The sequence below is a fragment of the Terrapene carolina genome, unplaced genomic scaffold (genome assembly GCF_002925995.2).
Source record: "Terrapene carolina triunguis isolate 2854851 unplaced genomic scaffold, T_m_triunguis-2.0 Scaffold96, whole genome shotgun sequence".
NCBI lineage: Eukaryota > Metazoa > Chordata > Testudines > Emydidae > Terrapene > Terrapene triunguis.
In genome coordinates this window covers 75395625-75413590 of record NW_020664447.1, presented here as the reverse complement: position 1 = coordinate 75413590, position 17966 = coordinate 75395625, and the positions used below count along the sequence as shown (strand labels likewise).

At 45.0% G+C, this 17966-nt stretch overlaps 1 protein-coding gene across 1 annotated transcript in view; it reads right to left on the bottom strand.

The window, feature by feature from the left end:
* Positions 1 to 17249, bottom strand: part of CUNH14orf132 (chromosome unknown C14orf132 homolog) — a 51886-nt gene extending 34637 nt beyond the window's left edge. Inside the window, exon 1 of the mRNA XM_024219359.2 lies at positions 17060 to 17249. Coding sequence (XP_024075127.1) covers positions 17060 to 17086 — 27 coding nt within the window. The 5' untranslated portion in view covers positions 17087 to 17249. The remainder of the gene's footprint in view (positions 1 to 17059) is intronic.
* Positions 17250 to 17966: the final 717 nt, after the last annotated feature.

Genomic DNA, 17966 nt, shown 5'->3' with positions numbered 1-17966 from the left:
CCCCCTGAAGCTATTTTTCTTGATATCAGAAAGGTCCAGCTATCAAATGGCAGAATTTGGCCACTGCTTTTCTTCCATTTCCCATGTTCTCCTCACCCCCACTCCCTTTGCTTTGCTGAACAGAAATGGTTTGTTGAATTGGGGCCCTCAATGGCAGCTTCTTTAGCATATTACCTTTTGCTGACAGATCACTAAATTCTCTTTTTATGGCTGTTGCATATTCCAGGGAACAGATATCACCAGGCAAATATTATGGAAATGGGATTAATTATGTATTAACAACATTTGAAAAATACTTGCATTTCAAATTTTGTTAAGAATACATCATACCCCTTCATGCTGAGTAAGGAAGATACTATCAAAACAAAGTGTATCCTATTCTAAATCCTCTCTGCATGCTAAATCAGGGATGTCTGGGTAAAGATGAGGGCCACGTGGAAAGCGTAAAGCACAGTTGTAAAAGAAAGTTTTCAAAGGGGGCCTGGTTCTGTTCATTCTCCATGACATTACATAGATAATGATTTGCAAAGCTACACAGGAAGGCAAGGCATCTGGGAGAAAAAAAACTGATTTTCTGCTCTTTCTATCCCATCTACATGTTGACTGCCAAAGAACACACCAGGAGAATAAACCAACTGTCACACTTTGACAATGAATCAGTTCAGGATTTCACTGACGTAGCCATCTGTGCATTTTCACAGCATGCCTGGTCAAGTGGTGCGAGGCCTAGAATTGTGAAAAGGTAGCACATTTGGCAAAGACTAGCACAGAAGGAGCTGCCAGTAATACCAAATGATGCTCATTAAAGTTAGGACATGACAAATAACAAGCATTTTTATGTTGATAAAGTCCACCCAAAATGTTGGTAAGCAAGGGAGGAAATTTGAGGACAGGTGAACAGGAAAAAAAAGGAGGTGTCTGAACTCACTCCCTTCCCCTCAATTGTTTTATTTTTACGTTTTAAACATTTTTCTCCAAGTGATTAGGTGTCGCCATGTACTGAAAATGGGATTCAGAGACGTTCAGATCTGGGTTGCTGGATCAATCAGCCCAGATTAAGAGTGACCACAAGATTTTACCCTCTGATATTTTGATGACCTCTATGAAATGAGTGTGGTTGTTTTCACGCCAGGTGCATTAGATTCTATATCACAATTGACACTAACTGGCACTCTGGTTGGGAGACTCGGCAGAGAAGCCAAGAGAAGAATGAACAAAGACAGAAGTACCTTTTCTCCTATAAAAATCAAAGGCAAACTGGTACAGAGCAGCATGGGAAAGCTTATGCTGCTGCTGCCTGTATTCTACGTATTCAGTGAACACAGGAGTTCAGTCTGCTGGGCTGCTAATCCATCACATTTCACAAACTATGTACAAATATTATAAAAATCCTCCACCTAAATAATAATATATAGCACATTTAATTCAAAGTGCTTTGCAAGGTAGTGTTTATTACTCCTATTTTACAGATGGGGAAATTGAGGCATGGGGAGATGAAGTTATTTGCTCAAGTTCACACGCTGAACCAGTGTCACTATCAGGACAAGAATTCATGTCGGTTGGCTCTGAGTCCCATAGGCCAATAAAGATGCCCTCCTAATCTGTGCTACTGGTCGCCTTGGCCAACCTGAACTTTGCAGCTCTGCCACAAAGCAATGGCTCTTGTTAGTCCTTCCAAAAGGGCTGTGCTAAAACGTGAGAGAACTGGCTACAGACAATTGTAGTAGTAGCAATAATACAAACATTTGCAAGTTTGGAGTCCCTTTAAGCAGCGGGCCAGCACACCCACTTAATCCCTGTTTTATGGTGGCCCTCTCCACAAGAACGAATTTCACCTTTTGGCCCAAATCTTACAAAGACCCAAGCATGGCTATGAATGTAAGACTTTGAAGATCGGGGCTTTAGTTTGTTGAGTGCACTAGAGCAATGGTTCTCAACCAGGGGTCCGGGGACCCCTAGGGGGCCGCGAGCAGGTTTCATGGGTGCCGCCAAGCATTAGATTTGCTGGGGCCCGGAGCAGAAAGCCGAAACCCCACCACATAGGGCTGAAGCCCAGGGCCCTGAGCCCCGGCACCCTGGCCAAAGCTGAAGCCTGAGCAATGTAGCTTCGCAGGGACCCCTGTGACATAGGACCCCAGGCAACTGTTCTGCTTGCTACCCCGTAACACCAGCCCTGGCCTTTATATGCAGAAAACCAGTTATTGTGGCACAGGTGAGCTGTGGAGCTTTTATAGCAGGGGTGGGCAAACTTTCTGGCCCGAGGGCCACATCGGGGTTTCAAAACTGTATGGAGGGCCAGGTAGGGAAGGCTGTGCCTCCCCAAACAGCCTGGCCCCCTCCCACTTCCCACCCCCTGACTGCCCCCCTCAGAAGCCCTGACCCATCCAAACCCCCCCTGCTCCTTCTCCCTTGACTGCCCCCTCCCGGGACTCCCTGCCCCTAACTGCCCCCCCGGGACCCCACCCCCTATCCAACCCCCCCTGCTCCCTGACTGCCCCGACCCCTATCCACACCCCCACCCCTGATACGCCCCCCCGGGACTCCTACGCCTATCCAACCCCCCCTGTTCCCCGTCCCCTGACCGCCCCCCCCCGAACCTCCACCCTATCCAACTGCCCCCTGTTCCCTGTCCCCTGACTGCCCCCCGGGACCACCCGCTCTCTGCCCCCTTACCATGCCGGAGCCAGCCACGCGCTGGCGGTGCAGCGAGGTGAGGCTGCGGGGGAGGGGAGACAGCAGGGAGGCAGGACGGTCCTGCTGGGCATAGTTTGCCTACCTCTGTTTTATAGCATGTTGGGGGGGAAGGGAGGTTCAGAAAGAAAAAGGTTGAGAATCCCTGCACTAGAGCACAAAATCTGAGTTAGGAAATGAGAGTGGAAAGTCCAAGAAGTGCCAGGCAGATCTGTGGGACTCCTTTCTCAAAGAAAATTTTCATACAGTCTGAAGACACAGGCATAGAAAGGAAGGTTATGGGACAGGCCTAGCAAATGCTAACAGTGTGATAATAGAAGCCTGGCTCTGGAAAATGACCTTTCTCCCTCTGGTCCGATTGTCCAGATATCCTACATCCACTTGAAGCAGAGTCCGCGGTATCACAGCAATCACATGTAGCCCCAGAGTTGTGAGCCAGTGACCCCAAATCAGCAAGGCACTTAAGCATGTGCCTCACTTTAATCACAAGAGAAGTCCATGGGGTTGCTCACAAGCTCAAAGTTAGGCACATGCTTAAGTATCTCGCTCAGTTGGAGCCACAGATCGGCTGCAGAGAACCAGCCCCTCTGAGTCTTCAGCATCAGATGCTCTGTCTTGGAAACTCTTTTATTTGGGGAGACTCTTTTTGATCTGCCTCATTCTCCCGTTATTCCTCTCTGCTCCAAGCATGCGCATGCTGCAGCGCCCTCCAGAGGGGGGTGGCTCTTAGGTTCTTCCTGCTCCCGCGGGACTGAACATGCTGCTTCTACCATGCGACCAGCTCCTGCCAGCTCCAGCCCAAACCCTGATGCCCACCAGGGGAGCGTGTGCCTTACTGATGCTCGACTGGTGGGTTTGGCAGAGGATAAATAATGTTGTAAGTATTATTGTTTAAAAAGCTAAACATCATTTCGGAGATGTTTCCCCTTTTTATAACATTATAACCACTTCTCAGAAATAAGCAGAACAGCAGCAGTAGCAGCAAAAAAGCCAGTTTTGGGGTCAAAAATGTACTATTTGATCATTCAGCACAGAGGACTCAGCTTGTCATATAACAAAAGAACTGGCACTTGGTCTGCCTCTGCCTCCCAACGTCTGTTCCTAACAGGCATCCAGCTCACTTGAAGTGACTGGAATACTAATTTTTTCTAGTTAGCTGGTTCTTGGCAGGTTCAGGGCCTGACAGCTAATACGAGTGCAGAATTCAACACTGAATGGGAGCGACGAAAGGTTCAGTCGAGGAGCAGGAATAATTGTGGTTTCAAACTTGCCTTGCTGGGAGGCGTACATAAAAGGAGCTGCGCGTGGGTGTGAGCCTGTGTGTGTGTGTGGGCGTACAGTAGCTGCAAGTAATAAACCAAATTATGGCTATCATGCACCCAGAAACTCATGTCAGAGCATTTGCACGCAGAGAGGTATCACAACGGGGAATGTTTTCCTCTGCTCCTGGTTTTCTCCCAAAGCTGTGGAGAGGACATTCACCAAACATTCAGCACCAGACATCTTCAGGCCATGTGCTGGGGTTGGAGGGAAGGGGCATTAACCATTTGTAGGTTAAATTTACTCTTCCGCAGGTGAGGGCAGTGCAAGGTTTGCGCATCACTTAACTCTTCAAAATGCACCCTTGAGTGCATCTGGCCCCTGGCCCTACAATGGGAATTACAGACATCCCAGATATGCAAGCTATTTGTGCTTCTGGCATGAACAACATGCAGGCCAGATTCTCCTTTCACTTATACCGGTTTCACACAGGTGTTACTCCATTGATGTCAATGGAATTAGTCCTAATTTAGCCCTGAGTGTGAGAGGAGAATCAGGCCCTTAGTGGATGGCACAAATGTTGCTGATTTACTGCTGCTCTGGGTGGACCTCCAGTGAGATGACAGCACTCGTCTGTTGAAAGCACTTTTTTATTAAGAGCAAGACTGATTTACCATTTCTATTTTAAGGCACCCATTTTACACGGTGGTCCGTGTAAGCCATTTAGGGCAGTGGTCCCCAAACATTTTATCTCGCGCCCACCCCTTACCCTGTCTGTCCTCCCCCCCCCCCCCCCGCCACGCCAGGAGCCAGAGCCGGGAGAGGGGCCGCAGCTCTGGAAGAGGGGGACACAGACCAGGGTAAGGGGACCGAGGTTGGGCCCATAGCTAGGGACAGAGCCTTGGCCCGAGGCCGGCAGCTGGGGCACCGGCTGCGGGGCCAGCAGCCAGGGCCTCAAGCATGGGGCTGACAGCCGGGGCTGGCAGCTGGGACCCTAGAAGTGGGGCCGGGAGCAGAGCCCTGGGTGTGGGGCTGGCAGCCGGGGCCCTGGACGTGGGCCGGGAGCGGAGCTCGAGGCACAGAGCTGGCAGCCAGGGCCGGGGCCAGGAACAGAGCTGTGTGGTGTTTCCTCCCTATGCCCAGCCACGCCCTCCCTGAATGTTCCTCTGTGCCCCCCTAGGGGGCACGCCCCAAAGTTTGGGGACCTCTGAATTAGCAGGTTCTTTTTATATTATAACACTCACCTAGTCAAGGGACTATGTGAAATCATAGCAGTGCCGGCACTAGCCCATTCAGGGTCCTAAGTAGGAATATTTTTGACCCCCTCCCAAATGCATAATAATTAATAGGGGGCCCCTTGAGCTGCCTGAGGCCCTAAGCCAGTGGCTCCCAACCATTCCAGACTACTGTACCCCTTTCAGGAGTCTGATTTGTCTTGCGTACCCCCAACTTTCACGTCACTTAAAAACTACTTGCTTACAAAAATCAGACATAAACACACAAAAGTGGCACAGCACATTATTAAGCAATTTTTCAGTATTTCTAATTTTTACCATATAATTATAAAATAAATCAACTGGAATATAAGTACTGTACTTACATTTCAGTGTATAGCATATAGATCAGTATAAACGAGTCATTGTCTATATGACATTTTAGTTTGTATTGACTTTGCTAGTGCTTTTTATGTAGCCTGTTGTAAAAATAGATAACTATCTAGATGAGCTGATGTACCGCTGGAAGACCTCTGCGTACCCCTAGTGGTATGTTACCCCTGGTTGAAAACCACTGCCCTAAGCAATTGCTTAGCCTGCTTATGCCTAGTGCCGTCAGTGGGCGGGATCAAACCTGGGACTTCTGGAACTTAAAGCAAACAAGCAGTAGAATGGATTCTCATTTTGTAGCTCTATGTCGCCTACCAAGTTTTGGTTTGTTTGGGGGTTTTCTGAGTGGGGCGGGGAAATAGTTTGCTTTAAAAAAAAATAAAATGGTATCATTGGGCTAAACTCTTCTATGCTGAGTGTTGCCTGGCACAGGAATTGGAGCAGGTGCATCAAGAGCCGGAACTGGCTCCCTAATTCTCAACTGCATCTCCAGCACAACTGAAAGATTCTGCCAGGCAGTGTCTCCCACTGGCAGAGTGGCCTTAGGAGGGATGCTGTGGTGGAGAAGTGGTGCAAAGAGAACAATCACAGGCCACAGAATCTTGTCCAATATCTATAGCAGCCATACAAAATTCTCAAGAAAGTGTATCCACCTGCAACAGAGTACTGATCAACAGCAGCTAAGTCAGCACTCTGGTCACTGCAGTTCTAACTGCTGTACTTTCTCCAGAGCACACCTCATTAAGAAGAGCTGGGCCTAATTGATGGGCTGAGGAGAACTAAAAGGCTAATTAAGCCGGGGGGCTCCCTAGGTATAAGGCTGTATAGTATACAAGGGTAATGGGAACCAGCATTGTAAATAAACTGCACCAGATGTTTTACTAGCATAAAGGTCTCTGAGCTGTTTGTGGAATTGAGCAGGGACAGGAGCGAGCCGGCCCTGCCACACGGTCCATAAAAAGCCCTTGTAACAACGGTAATGATTATTATAATTAAAACAACTGATAACTTTCTAGCCCACAAAGAATGTTACTTGCCAGTAAAGTTTGTCAATTTATTCATTCTTCATAAAGTGTCTGTCTAATGGGTTGTAGCCCACGAAAGCTTATGCTCTAATAAATTTGTTAGTCTCTAAGGTGCCACAAGTACTCCTGTTCTTTTTGTCTAATTTAGCACGCTTTTCTGTTTGCACTTTATCCCTGCACTGTGAGATTCAGTCTATGTCCATTAAAAGGGGATTTGTATAAAACTCAGGGCCAAATTTTCTAAAGAATACAGGTTGCAACTCTGTTTATGTACACTTAGAACCCAATAATATAAGAACGAAGGAAGTACTCCGAGAATTCACTTCCCATTGATTTCAAAGGAGTTGACAGTGCTCAGTCCATTTAAGAGTGCCCAGAACACTGCAGTACTGGGATCTTAAGGCAGGGCAAAATACGCACATAAGCATGAGCAGTATATTCAACCAGCATGTGGTGCTTCTTCAATCTTGGTTCCTCTCCACACTTCCACCTCTTGCAATTTCCTCTTTACAATGGGACCCCGACAGAGCTCCTGCCATAACAAAGCTGGGAAATTTTTATCCACTTCATTTTTGCACTAGCAGGAAATTTTAAAAAAGACTCAGACACTAATTGTCAAAGATTCAGAATGTAGTGACTGGGGATGCGGTGATTCATAACAGACTCAGAAATAAAATCATAATTGTAATGCTTCATAAAATTCAGTTATTAGCTGATTGCCACATAAAACTGACAGCAAAGAGGGGCACTGTTCTCACTAAACTGTGTATCCATGCACATGTGCAAAACCCCACACAAACACAAACTAATGAATGTGAAACCCAGGTGTCCACAATAAGTACACCTACACACACACACATTCCTACCCACCCACCTTTCCTTCCCTAAAAGTTTTAGTAATTTCCAATGAGACAAGATGGGTAAGGTAATCTCTCTCTTTGGACCAACTTCTGTTGGTGAGAGAAATAAATCGCATATGGGATCAAATCCCAAACAGGCCAAACCAAAGACTACTCACACCAGAGCCCCTAGCAGCAGGTAGCCTTTTGTATAGTAATGGGCCCCAACAAATGTCCTGGATCTGAACACGACTGACTTCTGTGGTAAAGGGGAATGGGGTGGAATTTGATCTGTATCTAAATTTCACAAGTGGGCCATATCAAAACCCCTGATTTTAAAAGATGCCCTGAACTTTGAGGATTTGAAACCTGGATCTGGACCTGAATTTTGAAAATTACTTTAACTTTTGGAAAACAGAAAAGCTGGTAGAGGAATTTATGGTGCCTTATTATATTGTAAGTGTTTATGCAAGTTTGTATTGAAACGATTAAGTTTTCATATAAGGGAAGGTCTGCATCCACTTAGGTAGGATTATTAATGTTGGATTCTAAGGATCAAAGAGGATTTGGCTTTTAAGTCTAAAAAGCTGACATGTGATACTCATGCATCTTTAAATCTCCTTTTCTAATTTGTTTTCTTCCACATGATATACTGTTTTGAAGATCAGAACATTTTCCTGAACTTGTGCCAAACAAAGAACAAGTTCCCAAGTGTGATCAGTGCATTCCTGAATATCAGACACACCTACTCAAGGTACCAAGCAAGTCTGCAAGATCTAACTCTTTAAGCTGATATTGAATCCAGGTTTGAACACACACATCTAGAATCAGTAGTCAAGATTCTGCCTTATGCTGGGACCCCTTTATGCTGCTCTAGTAGTGTAAAGGGGCCATAAAGGTTTTAAAAGGCCCCTACAGAATAACCTCATTGTCGGAGGTTCTCCAAATAGCATACAGTCTTTATAATAGCTCTACACTGGCATCACTTCCTGGACCCTCTGGTAGGGGATGTGGTAGGGTTGATTGGGGAGGTGGGATCATGGCAAGATCACACTATGATCTGGCTGTTCTGTGCTAGTGTAACAGTCCATGGAGTATATTAACAAGCTGGCACAATTTAGAGCCCTGGAGTTTCTCTAAGCTGCACTGGGGATAAAGAACACATTCCTATGAAAAGGACCTGATCCATGCCTATTAAAGTCAATGGAATGACTCACATCCTACACAGAATATGGGAACAATTAAAATAGAATCTGCTATATATTATTTTAAATGTGTTTCTTTAACCTCCACAGTGCACTGCTGAACTGAACTTTAATGTCTATAGAGGACAAGGTATAAGAATGTACCTAGCCCTAGCATAAATTCAAGGTTAGAAAAGTCACTCTAGCAATGTCAAGAATTTGTACTTAATCTGAGCAAACTCAAATTGCAGCCCTAAGAGTTAACCTTAACTTGACCTTGGATTCTCAGAAGTTGTACAAAAAAAATCTTTTGAACCAGGCAGAACACAAAGATCATTTAATTTTGTAAATTACACTTGTGTCAATGAACTCATTTAGAACCTTGACCACATTCTCTAAAGTCTTAAATGGCTTAGTTTTTTCCTTACCAGGTACTCTTTTTGTTGGTACAATGCAAAGGACATTGATGGGGTTCAGAAAATAGTAGTAGTTTACATAGCACGTAGTGCAATAAAAATACAAAGAAATGAAAGCAGGATTCCCCAATTTTCATTTTCACTATGGAGCAAAAATTACTCCTATCTTTTCTATTCTTTTAATCATTGTGGGGGTAGGGAATATTGCAAATGTAAATCCTAAAAAATAACTCACTGGAACTAGTTATACAATTGGCATGTACCATAGCAATGATATGTATCACACTGAAGACCATATAACCATTCTTTTTCACCACATTTTTTTAATCACTTAAAGTTGTTGTCTAATTACAGAGTTTTTAAAAACAAAAAACAAAACAAAAACAGAAAACACATCTTTGCCTGGTACTGGGTTGTGTTCACTGACAAAATAATTAATAGATTCCAAGGCCAGAAGGGACCATTGTGATCTAGTCAGATCTTCTGTATAACACAGGCGATGGAACTTCCCTAAAATAATTCCAAGAAAATACCTTTTAGAAAAATATCTAACCTTGATTTTAAAATCGTCAGTGATGGAGAATCCATCACAACTGTTGGGGTTAATTCCCTCACAATCAAAAATTTACACCTTTTTTGCAGTCCGAATTTGTCTAGCTTTAGCTTCCAGCCATTGGATTGGATTACATCTTTATCTCTTAGTCTGAAGCACCCATTATTAAATATTTGTTCTCCATATAGGTACTTAGACTGTAATCAAATCATCCCTTAACCTTCTCTTTGTTAAGTAAAATAGATTGAGCTCCTTGAGTCTATTATTTTAAGAAACGTTTTCTAATCTTTTAATCATTCTCATGGCTCTTGTCTGAACCCTTTACAATTTATCAACATCTTTTTTGAACTGTAGGCACCAGAACTGGCCACAATCTTCCAGCAGTGGTTGCACTAGTGCCAAATACAGAAGTAAAATAACCTCTCTACTCCCTACTCAAGAGTCCCCTGTTTACACATCCCAGAATTACATTCGCTCTTTGGGTCACAGCATCACACTGGGAGCTCATGTTCAGCTGATTATCCACCATGAACCCCCCTCCCAATCTTTGTCAGAGGATAGTGTCCAGGATAGTGTCCCTCATCATGTAAGTATGGCCTACATTCTTGGTTCCTCGATGTATATATGTACATTTAGCTGTATTAAAACACGTTGTTTACCGAGCAATCCAGATTGCTCTGAATCAGTGACTTGTCCTCGTCATTGTTTACCTCTCCCCCAATTTGTCTCATCTGCAAACTTTATCAGTGATGAGTTATGTTTTCTTCCGGGTCATTGATAAAATTTCTAATAACCTAGGGCCAATAACTGATTTCTGGAGGATCCCACTGGAAACACACCTGCTTGATGACAGGTCCCCATTTACAACTACATGTTGAGACTTATCAGCCAGTTTTTAATCTGTTTCATGTGTACCATGTTAATTTTATATAGTTCTAGTTTTTTAAATCAAAATGTCATGCAGTACCAAGTCAAATGACTTACAGAAATCTAACACTATTACCTTTATCACCTAAATTTGTAATATCATTTAAAAAAAAATATCCACTTAGTTTGACAGGATCTATTTTCTATAAACCCATGTTGATTTCCATTAACAACATTATCCTTCTTTAATTTTGTATTAATCAAGTCCCAGAACAGCCGCTCCAATATCTTACCCGGGATCAATGTCAGGCTGACAGGCCTACCCATGTCATCTCATTTACCCCAAATTGGCACAACAGTCACCTTCTTTCAGTCTTTTTGAATTTGCCCAGTGCTCCAGAACTTTTTGAAAAATCAACATTAAACTGTCCTGTGAGCTCCTCAGCCAGCTCTTTTAAAAATGTTTGGATGCAAGCTATCTGGACCTACTGATGTAAAAATGTTTAACTTCAATAGCTTCTGTTTAATATCCTCCAGAGATACTAGTGGAATGAAAAGAGTGTTATCAACACTATATGATGAGACTATATCATCTGTTTTCCCCCAAATACAGAACAGAAATATTTATTGAATACTTCTGCCTTTTCTACATTATTATTGATAATTTTACCATTTCCATTTAGTAATGGACCAATACCACTGTCACGATTCTTTTTGTTCCTAATATATTTTTAAAACTCCTGTTTGTTCTTAACTCTGCTGGCCATAGATTTCGCCTTGTGTTCTTTTGCTTCCCTTATCGATTTTCTACAGTTTCTAACTTATGATTTATAGTCGTTATTATCACTTTCCTCTTTCTTCTATTTGTTTTTTATTTGTATAGCTGCTTTCACTTCCCCCCCTAAACTAGGTCAGTTTTTTAAACAGCACAGCCTTCTGATATGCAGTCAGAATTCAGGGCTCTGTCCTGCAAAGTCCTGCATGCCCTCAGCTCCCATTGGGCACCGAGGGTGTTCAGCACCTCACAGAATTGGGCCTTTATTTTGAAAGACTGAATCACTATGTTAAATAAAGAAAAGCCAATTTTATTTCTAAGATTATTTACAGTACAAATGTGCTCCCAGGTGAACACACAGCACACAAAAGTAAAATATATATACTACAATATAGCTCAAAACTTACATGCCAACATATCTCGTATACTGTTTTTCAGTAGTACATAACTATACTCTTCAAAGTCTGTATTAAAATGCAAAACCTTATTAGCATGAGTCACCCCATTGAAATCAATGGGAGTGTTTGCAAGAGTAATGATTGTTCAGGTCTGCAAGATTGGGCCATAAGTGAACACGCACAGTAAGAAACCACGGACACAGCCTCGCAAAATGTGTTTTTTTGACAACTGTGACCTAGTTGTTGTGATCAAGTATAGTACTTCAGAACATAGAAATAAATGCACTAGAACCAAGATTTTCTAACTATGGGTGTCCAAAGTTAAGCACCTAACTCCATATTTAGGAACTTAAACAAAAGTAGTCAGATTTTCAGAGGTGCTGAGCATTCAAAGCTCCTATTGATTTCAATAGTTTTGGGTGCTCAGCACTTCTGAAAACCAGGCGACTTTTATACAGATGCCTAAATGGGAATGTAGGTGCCTAATTTTAAAGATGTACAAGTTTGCGAATTTTGGCCAACAGCGTATTTTTAGTAGATACACTGGAGTCTACTAAAGAGGAGAGGGAACTTCACTACCAGCATTACATTTTCACTGAGACATGAAGAGAAAGAGACTTTGTGTAAATTAAATGAGGCCAGATCTTATGTCAGTGTAAGTCAGCCTAGTACCACTGAGGTCACTTGAGCTAACCCATTTTATACCAGCCACCAAAGTGTGTAGATCAAAGAAGCTCTGAGATATATAGTATTGTTTCATGGTGTTTCACAGGGCTTCACCCATTCAGGTTTTGGCTCATGATATATGGTACGGGTGGGCAACTGGCCGTATCCAGTACACCAGATCATTTTATTTGTCCCACCCACAGCAGGGTTGCAGCCTCAGAATTTAAGATTGAGTCAGGTTGCTGAGAGGTGCAATCTTTTAATAAAACTGCTGGTGCCTCTGTTTGGCTCCATTTACCAATCAACGCAGACTCCAGTGCCACCCCACACCACCCTGCTCCACTTACTGTCCCCTATTGTCTAATTGCTTGGGAACTGAGAGCTAATCAGATTCTGGCCAGGCTCTCTTAACAAAGGGCTAGGGCAGGGCACACCTCTGCCAACAGGGAGGAAATACCCAGAGCTGAGTGGCATGGGATGAAGCTGGAGCCTGTGTTGATGGGGAACAGAGCACAGCCCAGGACTAGGCATAGGCGCCCATGTGCCAGGTCACAATGGCACTCATTGGCCCAACCACCTCTCCATCACTTACACAGGGGAGGGGCTCTGTCCCATGCCTCCCGACTTTGGTTACTGCCTTCCCATTGGATCTCATCTGCCACAGACAATCTGACTATGGCCAGCCCCAGTCTGCCTCCCCCCCCCCCCACACACCTCCCTCAGCCATAGGTGGGTTCAATGGGGAGGCAATAACCAGAGTTGGGTAATATCAGATTCTCTTCCCTGCTGGCATGATGAAGGGGTGGGGCTGGGTCAAATTTGAATGTCTTTTTTGATCCAGCGCATGGGCTCCTGCTCCCAGGGTGGAGCCCAAGTCCATGGGGAATAGGGTGACAAGATATCCCAATTTTATAGGGACAGTCCAGATATTTGGGGCTTTCTCTTACATAGGTGCCTTTTACCCCCCACCCTCTGTCCCGATTTTTCACACTTGTTATCTGGTCACCCTAATGGGGAAGCAGAGCGGAGGCAGACTAAGAGCAACAAAGACAAAAACATCTTTCATAGTTATTTTTTGTTATTTTCATTTACTAAGGGGCTGTCCATAAATGACATAACATCTTTTCTAGTCATTTTTCGAGACCTTCCTCTGACTCTTGTAACACTGAAACAAACATGAAAATTAAGGATCCACCCTTAATGTGTGACATAATTAATGGACAACCTCTAATCCCCTGCTCTTCTGCACACTGAAAAAAAAGATTCATGAAAGATTTGTTTAAACTTTTTTGTAGTTAATTAAAGGTTGAGCTATAAGGGGCTTTTATATTTAAAAACACTTCAGTTTTTACACTCTTAGTACATAGTTATTTGTATGGTCAACATGCTATATGTAGCAAACATTTCTGAGTTATGCAATATGTAGCCTAAAAACAAAGGGTTTTAGTGGTCCTCTGCTACCTTAAAGTTGCTCATCCCTGATGTATTGTGTGAATGCACTACTTAAAGATCAATATACAAAGCCTCTCTCACAGGAATATTAATAGCCTGATGAACTCACAAGAGCAAGGAAATTCAATTAAGATTTAACCCTTGCCTTTGTGGCTAACTATGCTCTTCGCTCATAAGCACTGCCTACCTTGCATAAATATTATACCTGATTTTTATGACATCGGGCATTTATGCAGTAAAATGGCAAACACAATCCTACTGGATCTCCTCCTGCCCCCATCTCATCTGCTGTCCTCACACATCCTCTCCTTTAACCACCAACTCCTCACTTTTCTTGTCAAGCAGGGCCAACTCAGTGCACCATGTCACCACAGACGCTATGGACACAGATGGCTCCAGCCACACCGAGCAGATTGAAAGCCAAGGGGTAGTTTGAAAGATGAAGAGTTACGTAAATACAGTAGGTGACATGATGACAACACTAAGCATTGGAACCCCTAGGATAATGCCGTTATGTCAAACAGACCATACGTCTTGACTTTGAATTACAAAAACAGCAGGAAAAGGAGGCCGGAAAAAGAAGGGCAACAAAAATTTGAGACGTGTGTCTGTCTGTACAAAATTCCACTTGGGGAAAGGATTGTTTCGTTCAGAAAGAAGAGTAAGCGGTGCTGTGGTAAAAGTCTAGTGAAGGCTAGTTGGACATCTCTACTAAACATAGCAACCCTTAACATGAATTTACATAATATGCACATAAGACCCCAGATCATCCCCTCCTATGCAACAGGGTTTTATGGAGGGAAATCTGCACAAGGATCTCCTCATGGAGTTCCCCCTTTTCCCCCAATGGGCAGATCCCTTGGAATTCATTTGGCTCCTGGGAAAAGCACAGAAGGCCCATAGGGGCCCTCTGCCGCTATACTGGCTCGGGCCCCTGGCAGCATGGCTTTGGAGCTGCACTCCCAGGGACTCCTTTGGCCATGGCAATTCCCGGGACCACGGGTGGCGGGGGGGGGGGGGGGGGGGGGCATGTGGAAAAGATAATACAGCTCCAGGTTGTTTAACCTTTTCCTCCTACAGTCCATTGGGACAATCATTTGTCCCTGTCTAAGTCCACTCACCCAGAGACTATGGTAATGGGAACCATAGAAAACCCTGTAACTAAAGAAGTATATTCTCTCTTAAAGGGACACTTGGCATGCATGACAATTTTCTTTGAATAATCCAGCATGGAACTCTGTTGAAGGAACGAGAGCAGATTAGATGAACCACTGATTCCCACCACCACCCCCTCCCCCCCCCCCCCGTATGACATTGCTTAGAGAATATTCTTATTATGGACATTCCCACTAAACACAAAAGACTACTTCACTTTTGGGCAATGGGGTCAGCCCTCCTTCAGGAGGACATAGCCCGATACCCACACCAAGAAAATGTAGGCTGTGGAGAGGAGAGGACTGCATAGAAGAGAACACTACCATCCCATTAATGAAATACAGCACACGTGGGACCAAATTTTGCTCTCAGTTACACTCATAAAATGCACTTGTAGGCAGTGTCCAGGCCATTACACTGATGTAAACTGAGACCAGAAATTGGCCCTTAGTATATTTCTAAAGAGAGATGGGCTGAATCCTTTGGCAAAGTTCCAAATTTTGCAGATCATACCCACCTCTCTGTAAAAACCAAAACAAACAAACAAAACCCACTAAAAATGACCTTAAAGTCTCCTAAAAGTACAGTCTATTGAAGATGCCCTATTGGCATAAAAACCTGTGTTTTCATAGCATATCTTAGATACAGCTTCTCTCTTCAAAACAAAACAATACAAAAAAAATATGTCTGTATCACACAGGTCACAGACTTTTCCTGGCCTTGAGGATATCTGGAACCACTGAGTCGCTCTCCCCATAGCAAATGTTTATTTCATTATATATTTATAGGACTACCCCACAGAACTTAGTTGGCAGCTTGTCATACGTTTGCACATACACATGACATATACAGAAACAGTTTTCAGAACCAGAAAATAATATATATAAACACACAGACATGCACAAACGTACACTTAAAGAGAGAAAAACAAATTGTACACTGTACTCCCATTAATATTTCAGGGGATAAAATAATCTCTGGCTCTGGTGGGAAAAATACTGTTCTCACTCCAATTTGAAAACAAAATAAATATAATATAAAGCAGGGCTGCATAAGGAGATGACCATTGATTTTATACAACCATATTTCAGCCTTGGAGGCACCCAGCAGACATTAGCACTGGAAATATTTCATGTTTCCTCCTCCCTGAATACAACATAATCCAATTTAACATGAATTCACCCAGCATAAACTTGAAGCGTAACGTAATATAAACGAATGGTCTGACAGCCAGCTGAGTACCAATAGGCAACTAAAAAATAAGATTTTGCTTCTAATGTTGCTGCTGTTGTGCCCCTGCAAAAATATAAACCTAGCAGTAGAGAGGCAACTGTGAAACTATTTATAGAGAACAGCAGCTCCATTTTCAGAAGTGCAGCTCTGTTCAATGTAAACAGCTGTTGTGCTGTATGCTGATTTGTGCATAGGAACTCTTATTAATATGGTGCCTACTGATTTCCTGGAAGGTCTTTCAGAAAATAAAGCGACTGTACTGGGTATTTTTAATGATTGTTATGAAACTAATTGTGATTAATAGTTTCTGTGATCAAGTCAATACAATTTTTTATTTATGTGAAAGGGTGGTGGCTGGCATTGAAATCTTGCTGGCTTTCTTTCCCCAGGGAGCACAAGGAGAATCCCTTCTCCCCTTTGCCAAATAATGACAATGTACAATTTAAATGATCATTAAGTGCCCTTTAAAGAAAACGAGCAGGATTGACTGTACACAAAACACTCCCTCTATTGCCAGCTGTTTGGGTCCGTGCTCGCCTGTCGCTCTGTTCTAAACAGAGCTTCAGAGTCCCTAGGAAAAGGACCCTCCCTGCTGGGCAGGGAGTGGGGGAAGATCAGGTATCACAATGCATCCGCTCTGATCCACATGCCCCGCTCCCTCTCGCAGCCTCTGGCTAGCTGTGGCAATACAGCAGCCCCTGCCGGGCACGGGCCACCCCGGAGCCTCAGGCAGGAGCAGCGGGGAGAAAGCAGCATCTTTCCGTGTCACCCCGCGCACCTGCCAAGCTCTCCGGACTGGAGGCTAAGGCCGGGCAGCCCCTGGGGGCGGGAGGGGGGTGGAGTTTCTGGGGAGGAAGGGGACTCAGATCCTGTGGGGAAGGGAGAGGCGGGGGCTAACCAGGCACTGAAATCTGGTGCCTCTGGCGGGACTGGCCACTTACCTGTGCAGCCATGAAGGAAAGGTCCATGGTGCTGCTGCTGGTGGTGCTGCTGCTGGAGAGGCTGCTGCTGCTGCCCGGGGTCGGCAGGTCCCTGTGGCGCTGCGGAGGAGGAGGAGGAGGGAGCTGGTCCTCCCCCAGCAGCAGCCGCGGGCGCGTTAGCAGTTCCAGCTCAGTGCGATCGCGGCGCCCCGGCAGCAGCCCGGCTCCCCGCAGCCTCCTCGCATGGTCTGCGCGGGCAGCGGCTCAGGCAGCGGCAGCTCCCAGCGCAGCAGCCGCCGAGCCAGCCCGTGCTGTCATGTGATCCCCCCACCCCTCCCCGCTCCCCGCCTGCTGCTCGGGCAAAGCCCCGCAGCCCTGCCCGGGCTCTCCCTCGCCTGCTCAGGGGACAAGCCCGCTCTGCTGCCAGCCGCAACGGGGCCGCGCAAGCCTGGCTGAGCCTGTCACAGCGATTAGCTGCGTGCGGCGCCTGCTCTTCGGGCCTTCCCCGCTCCAATCCACTGCCGCCCTTGGACAGACATTGCGCCTTCCCTGGCCCCGCTGGGCCACCAGCGCATTGCCACTGGCTTCACCCCACTTACTCCTGCCAGGGCAGCGGGAACCAGGCTCACTGTGGGCAGGTCTTCACTACGGGGGGGTCGATTTAAGATATGCAAATTCAGCTACGCGAATAGAGTAGCTGAATTCGACATATCGGAGCCGACTTACCCCCCTGTGAGGACGGCGGCAAAATCGACCTCCGCGGCGCCCAGTCGACGGCGCTTACTCCCACCTCCGCTGGTGGAGTAAGAGTGTCCATTCGGGGATCGATTGTCGCGTCCCAACTAGACGCGATAATTCGATCCCCGAGAGATCGATTTCTACCCGCCGATTCAGGCGGGTAGTGTAGACCTAGCCTGTGTCAGACACA